The 7700-nt window shown below is 43.0% G+C and overlaps 1 protein-coding gene across 4 annotated transcripts in view; it reads left to right on the forward strand.

Annotated features, from left to right (window-relative positions):
• Positions 1-5351, forward strand: part of CFAP74 (cilia and flagella associated protein 74) — an 82357-nt gene extending 77006 nt beyond the window's left edge. For all 4 annotated transcript variants that reach the window (XM_056796002.1, XM_056796001.1, XM_056796004.1 and 1 more), the window contains exons 19-21: positions 192-289; positions 992-1114; positions 5117-5351. In XM_056796002.1, coding sequence (XP_056651980.1) covers positions 192-289; positions 992-1114; positions 5117-5242 — 347 coding nt within the window. In that variant the 3' untranslated portion in view covers positions 5243-5351. The remainder of the gene's footprint in view (positions 1-191; positions 290-991; positions 1115-5116) is intronic.
• The last annotated feature ends 2349 nt before the right edge of the window (positions 5352-7700 follow it).

Raw genomic sequence — 7700 nt, forward strand, 5'->3', positions numbered from 1 at the left:
TGCCAAGAAAATGTCAAATTGGGGTCATAAAGAGTCAAACACCACTGAAAATGACTAAAAATCCATAAAACCTTAAGCATATCCATCCATTGGGTGCCCAGCCTTGATCTGGGACATGCTGCTGGAGGGACAAAGGGAGCATGTAGGGTCTCTGCCTTCCAGGATCTCAATCTCTGTGTCTCTCTTTCCAGACCTCTACCAAGACCAAAGCATTTCCATAGAAGAAATCCTTTCGGAAAGAGTGCCCAGTAGCATTTATGACGAACAAACAGAAATCAAACTGGGAGAGGTAAAGGACACCCCAAACTCTAGGCCCCCATCTAGCTAGCCTTGCCCTGCACACGGTCAGACCCAAGGCAGAAAGCTGGAAATAACAATGCATTTTTTGTCCCTCCCAAGCTATTTATACAAGACCCTTTATTGCTGGCAACCCTGACCAAGTTGTGAACAAGAAAAAAGGCACTTGATCCCCTGTATTTCCACTCATCCCAACTCCTGCCCAAGCTCCCTGGTGTGGAGGACTCTCTATTGCAGTGGTCCAGAGGAATCCATACAGTACTAGCTTGGCCGTCTTTGACCCTAGAAGATGGGAAGGAAATCCAATCACTTGCATGGTGTAGGGATTGTACTAGAGCAGGGAAACCTGAACCCAATTTTGATCATTGCATTTCCATGTGTAACATGTCCAGATCCTTATTACAGTTAGAACTGGTATCAGGAAAACCTGAGTTCAAATCCAGCCTTAGATACTTCCTAACTGGGTGACCCTGGGCAAGTCACTTAACCCTGTTTGCCTCAGTTTCCTCATCTATAAAATGAGCTGGAGAAGTATCTTTGCCAAAAAAAAAAATGGAGTCACAAAGAGTCAGACACAACTAAAATGACTCAACAAATGCTCCAGATTCTGTGCTAATCTCTGGGGATCCAGAAGAAGACAAACAACACCTCCCCAAGACTGGCTAACTCCTCTTGGACTTCTCTTTCTGTATAGATACGAACAAATGATATTAAACCCTTCGGCTCTGTACAAATTCCAGTGATCTTCACCCCAACCATCCCAGGACCTTCAGAAGCCAAGTTTCAAATCTTTTTTAAGAACCCCGATTGCCGTCCAGTAAGTGCGCCAACTACTTTGGTTTGGTTTTTTTCTCCTTCAAATGCCAGGGATCCTTTCCTGCTGAATGGACAAGTCTATGTAAGCTACCAGAGATCTAGTATTGGGAGGAGGAAGGTAAAAGAAACTGAGCCACACAGTGCTCAGAAATCTCATAAACTAGAAACCAGAGGCAACGGGGCTCAGTGACCCTCAGGGAATCATGGGGAATGGTGTCGTCCCCCACTGTAGGTCTCCTAGAGCAATGGGCCACCAGCTGGCTCTCATCACCATCATGGCTATGCTCCCTTCTCCAAAATTCCCAATTGGAGCAAATATCCATAGAAAGTAGATTTCAAAACAGACACTCTCCCATCCATTTAAAAGTTGTTGCTTTTGGGGGCAGCTGGGTGGCTCAGTGGATTGAGAGCCAGGCCTAGAGACAGGAGGTCCTAGGTTCAAATCTGGCCTCAGATACTTTCCAGCTGTGTGGCCCTGGGCAAGTCACTTGACCCCCATTGCCTAGCCCTTACCACTCTTCCGCCTTGGAGCTAATATACAGTATTGACTCCAAGACGGAAGGTAAGGGTTTAAAAAAAAATCTAGCTACCTGTAACTGTCAGTACTTGCAGTCTTTATCTCTTCTTTCTTTTTTCAGTGAAGCATTTGTCTTCCTACTTCCCGTGGTTGGTGGTGAGAGAGAGTCTCCCTCAGTTTCCCCCCCACTCTCCTCTGGTTCTCCCACCTCTCTGGATGTTTCTTCTCCATCCTCATCACTAGATCTTTTCCTGTAACTGTGGGAGCCCCCCAGGATTCTCTTCTCTTCTCCCTCCACGCTGGTGATTCTCACATGGGCCCAGTTAACCCTAACCTCTGCGGACCTCCAGCCTCGCACGTCCGACTGCCTCTCGAAGGCCATGTCTAATGGACATCTGAAACCTGCACGCCTCAAACGGCCCTTCTCCCTCTAAGCCGCCGCCTCCCAGATGTCCGCACCGACCATACCGCCATCTTCTCAGCCCCCCAGGTTTAGAGCTGAAGTGGCATCCTTGACTCTTCACCCCCTCTCGCCCCCTCTCCATCCAATGTGATGCCAAAGCCTGTCAATTTCATCTTTGTGGCATCTCTTGCACCCCCACCCCCACCCCGTTCTCCTCTGACACTATCACCCTCCCAGTGCACGTCCTCATCGCCTCCCACTCGATAGGCCGCTGGAGGGTCCCCACTTTCATCCATCCTCCATTCAGTCACCAAAGGATTCCCCAAAGTACAGGTCTCGCCATCTCACTGCCCTACTCAGTAAACCTCAGTGGCTCCCAATTGTTTACAGAATAAAAATCAAATGAGCTGTTTGGCATTCAAAGCCCTTCTCGCACTAACCCCTCCCGGCCATCTCTGCGGGGTTTTTCTCCTATTTATTTGTGTATTTTTATTTGTTTGTTTTTATCATCATGCCAAACCCACTTCCATATTGGTCCTTGCTGTAAGAGGGCACTCCCACAAAGCCAAAACCCCAAGATGAAACCACAAAGACACTGGTGCAAAAGATGCGTATCCATCCCCATTCCAATATTCTTTCTCTGGAGATAGATAGTATCCCCGGCCTGAGGCCTTCAGGATTGTTCCAGATCATGGCAACCTTTGCTTCTTGCTTGACTTTACTGCTCATGAACACACTCTTTGATCCCAGGATGCTGGCCTGGCAAATGTGACACCCCATCCCCCACCCCCCACCCCCACCCCTGTCTCTCAGCTCCAGACACGCTCCCTGATTGTCCCCCTAGTCAGTACGGCTCCATCTCCTCGTCTTTGCCTCCTGGTTTCCCTCACTTGTTTCAAGGACCAAGTCACATCCCACCTTCTGCAAGAAGTCTTTCCCAGCCCGCCTTCACTCAGTGCCTTCTGTCTGCTCATTATTTCCTATGTAGAATTGGCTATTTGTTGGCATATTGTCACCCTCATTAGACTGGAAGCTCCTTAAGGGCAATGATTGTCTTTTACCTCTCTTTTGACATCCTGACACTTAGCCGAGTGCCTGGCACATAGTAGATGCTTAATAAATGTTTATTAACAGGGCAGCTAGATAGTCCAGTGGTTAGAGAGCCACACCTGGAGAAAGGAGGGTTCAAACCTGGTTACTTCCCAGCTACGCAACCATGTGCAAGTCACTTAAAACCAATTGTCTAGCTCTTTCTGCTCTTCTGCCTTGGAACTGATTCTTAGTATTGAAGAAAGAAAGAAAGAAAGAAAGAAAGAAAGAGAAAGAAAGAAAGAAAGAAAGAAAGAAGAAAGAAAGAAAGAAAAGAAAGAAAGAAAAGAAAGAAGAAAGAAAGAAAGAAAGAAAGAAAGAAAGAAAGAAAGAAAGAAAGAAAGAAGAAGAAAGAAAGAAAGAAAGAAAGAAAGAAAGAAAGAAAGAAAGAAGAAAGAGAAAGAAAGAAGGAAAGAAAGAAAGGAAGGAAGGAAGGAAGGAAGGAAGGAAGGAAGGAAGGAAAGGAAGAAAGGAAGAAAGGAAGAAGGAAGAAAGGAAGAAAGGAAGAAAGGAAGAAAGAAAGAAAGAAAGAAAGAAAGAAGAAAGAAAGAAAGAAAGAAAGAAAGAAAGAAGAAAGAAAGAAGAGAAGAAAGAAGGAAGGAGAAGGAAGGAAAGGAAGGAAGGAAGGAAGGAAGGGAAGGAAGGAAGGAAGGAAGAAGGAAAGGAAGGAAGGAAGGAAGGAAAAGAAAGAAGAAGAACAAAGACAACAAAGAAACAAACAAAGAAAGAAAGAAAGAAACAAAGAAACAAAGAAACAAAGAAACAAAGAAAGAAACAAAGAAACAAAGAAACAAAGAAACAAAGAAAGAAAGAAAGAAACAAAGAAACAAAGAAAGAAACAAAAAAGAAACAAAGAAACAAAGAAGAAACAAAGAAAAGAAGAAACAAAGAAACAAAGAAAGAAGAAACAAAGAAAGAAACAAAGAAAGAAACAGACAGAAAGACGGAGAAAAAAGAAAGAAACAAACAAACAAAGAGAGAGAGAAAGAAGAAAGAAAGAAAGAAAGAAAGAAAGAAAGAAAGAAAGAAAGAAAAGAAAGAAAGAAAGAAAGAAAGAAAGAAAGAAAGAAAGAAAGAAAGAAAGAAAGAAAGAAAGAAAAGAAAGAAAGAAAGAAAGAAGAAGAAGAAGGAAGGAAGGAAGGAAGGAAGGAAGGAAGGAAGGAAGAAGGAAGGAAGGAAGGAAGAAGGAAGGAAGGAAGGAAGGAAGGAAGGAAGGAAGGAAGGAAGGAAGGAAGGAACAAAGAAAGAGAAAGAAAAAGAAATGCTTATTGACTATGTAGTTATTTTTAACCTATTCAGTTCAATGAACATTCCTTAACCATCTGCTATGCCCCTGGCTTCACCCTAGGCAATGGAGACACAAAGATAAAAACATAACAATCCTTGATCATATCCACAGAAAATTATATACAAATTAACTACAAAGTCATTTCTGGTGGGAAGACTAAAAGGCAATTGTCAGTAATAGAACAAGTGTTCCGGAGGCACAGCAGAAGGCTGGGGCACTTAATAAAGGCTATGGGGAGACATGGGTCCAATACAGTTAGTGTGAGGGAGGTGGAATGATGGCCAAGGCAGGGAGGGAGCTTTTGCCTAGGCAGCCAGCAAGTTGGTTTAGGCAATCGATGAGTCCACCCTTCAGAACTAGGCAAGTAACATTGATTTGATTATCGATTTGAATAAGGAGTAGAAAGGAGGTTGGAGGATGGAGATGGGGCTGGGAGTGTGGCTGGAGGAAGCTGGAAGGTCAAGGCAGGGTTTGGTGGAGTCCTGGCTCCAGGGATCAGAACTATTTGAGGTAAGTCGCCAGGCAGACCAGCTCTTACCCAAGACTGGCTGATTGCCGGAGTCAAGGGTGGCCTGAGGAGGGAACCCTGAGGACTTTGGGAGAAGGTCCTCCACTGAAGTTCTCTCACATGATGACGCGTAATAAACACCTACTTACTGATGAGCTCACTGATAACGTCACTTTGTTGATGTGTTTTTAAACCTAGTTATTCTTCAGAGCCATTGGGGTGGCTATTATTGTGCCTGTCTGGGTTCCAAGACCGAATGTGGACATGAAGATCTGTATGTATGACCGATTGTATCAAGAGGCTATCATCATTCAAACCAGGTGAGCCACCACCCATCAGGCTCTATGTGAGATGGAATGGAATGTATTGCCATAGTTATTATACATCTGAGTCAGGCCAATGGAAAGCAGACTTATTCTATATGATGGAGTCCAGGGTGTATATTGGGTATACATAGAATTCTATATAAAATAGCTACAAAATAATTTCTGGTGGGAAGACATAGATTTAATAATAATATATTTATAAGTAGAACAAGTGTTCCAAGGGCACAACAGAAGGGTGGGACATAGTAATAAAGGATATCTTCTCTCCTTAGAGTCTTTCTGTTCCAAGGCAGAAGAGAGGTAAGGGCTAGGCAGTTGGGGTTAAATGACTTGTCCAGGGTCACACAGATAGCCTGTGTCTGATGCCAGATTTGAACCCAAGATCCCCATCTCCAGGCCTGACTTTTTATTCACTGAGCCACCTAGCTGCTCTCAAGGAGCTTACATTCTAATGTGGGAGATACCTAGGAAAGTGTTTTTTTTTTTTAACTTTAATTGATTTAGAATATTTTCCCATGGTTAATGATTCATGTCCTTTCCCTCCCTTCCTCCCATCCCCTCCCGTAACAACAAGCAATTCCACTGGGTTTATATGTGTCATTGATCAAGTCCTATTTCCATATTATTGATATTTGCACTAGGGTGATCATTTAGAGTCTACATCCCAGTCATATCCCCATCAACCCATGTGATCAAGCAGTTGTTTTTCTTCTGCATTTCCGCTCCCACAGTTCTTCCTCTGGGTGTGAATGCTAGGGAAGGTTTTGACTATAGGTCAGATGGAAAGGTCCCACGGACCTCAGGGGCAAGGGGCAAAGCTGATGATGACACCTCTGGATAGGATAAAGTACTTCCCACTTCTCCACCATGAGATGGGCTAACTGTTGGTTCTCGAAAGCAGAATTGTCACAGTTGACAATATGATGCAGATTACTATAATGTAAATGGAAAAACTATGACAACAGTAGCAGAAACAGAACAGTCAAAACTCAGTGCTATAGACCTATAATGACCATTGTTCATCCCAAAAAGAAATGTGAGAAAAACATGGGCCCGGCTTCTTTTCGGAGGTGGCAGATGAGAGCTGTGGATGACTGCATATAATGTCGGGATTTTTCAATGCTGACTAATTTTGTTGAACTATTTTTTCCTCTTTTTCATTCTTTGTTTCAATTAATAGATTTGTAGGAGGAAGTAAGGAAAGATGGGTTACTCAGTGGTTAGAAGATAACATTGGAAAACATAAGTGATATGTAAACAAAACCTATTGAGTTCGTTTATTCATTTATTTTCAATCCTCGCCTTCCATCTTAAACTCAATAGTAAGTGTTGGATCTAAGGCAGAAGAGCGGTAAGGGCTGGACAATTTGGGTTAAATTATTTGCCCAGGATCACATAGCTATGAAGTATCTGAGGTCACATTTGAACCCAGGACCTCTCCTGTCTCTAGACCTGCTTCTTAATCCACTGAGCCACCCAAATACCCTTCAAATTTATTATTATTTTTTTAAACCCTTAACTTCCATCTTGGAATTCTTACTGTGTATTGGTTCCAAGGGAGAAGAGTGGTAAGGACTAGGCAATGGGGGTTAAGTGACTTGTACAGGGTCACACAGCTGGGAAGTATTTGAGGCCACATTTGAACCTAGGACCTTCCATCTCTAGACCTGGCTCTCTACCCACTTAGCTGCCCCGATGTTATTTTTTTTTTAGGAAAAGGAAAGGTATCACCCAAACTTAGGAGAAGAAAAAGAGAAGGACCAGAGCTTCCAAATCCATCAGTACACATTTATTAAGTGCCTACTATATGTCAGACACTAGAGACAGAAATACAAAAGTGAAGCCATCCCTACCTTTAAGTAACTTATATTCTATTTGTCCATCCCATGGATGTTGCTTCCTTATCCAGCTACTTGCTACTTCCTATAAGACTAATATCACACACACACACACACACACAAAATGCTTCCAAAATAGAGAGCCAGGCCTGGAGACAGGAGGTCCTGGATTCAAATCTGACCTCAGACACTTCCTACCTGGGTGACTCTAGGTAAGTCACTTAACCCTGTTTGCCTCAGTTTCCTCAACTATAAAATGAGCTGGAGAAAGAAACCACAAACCACTTTAGTATCTCTGCCAAGTGGTATCACAAAGAGTAGGACATGACTGAACAACAATAGACAATCACCATTTTATAGAGGAGGAAACTGAATTTGCCCATGATCACTGTAACAAGAAACAACAGATCTGGGGTTCTAAGAACTCATTTTTTCTTTCTACATTTCTCCCAAGTCTAAGCCTCCTCCTTATGTGACAGCTTTGAAGCAGATGAATTCATTGGATGGGAAAATTCAAGTCTGCATGTTTAAAAAAATCAATTTCATTATTTTATTGTCACATTTTGCAAATTAATCGATTTTTGGTGCAGTTTCAAAACTGCCATTTTTGCCTTATTG

The sequence above is a fragment of the Monodelphis domestica genome, chromosome 4 (genome assembly GCF_027887165.1).
Source record: "Monodelphis domestica isolate mMonDom1 chromosome 4, mMonDom1.pri, whole genome shotgun sequence".
NCBI classification, from domain to species: Eukaryota; Metazoa; Chordata; class Mammalia; order Didelphimorphia; family Didelphidae; genus Monodelphis; species Monodelphis domestica.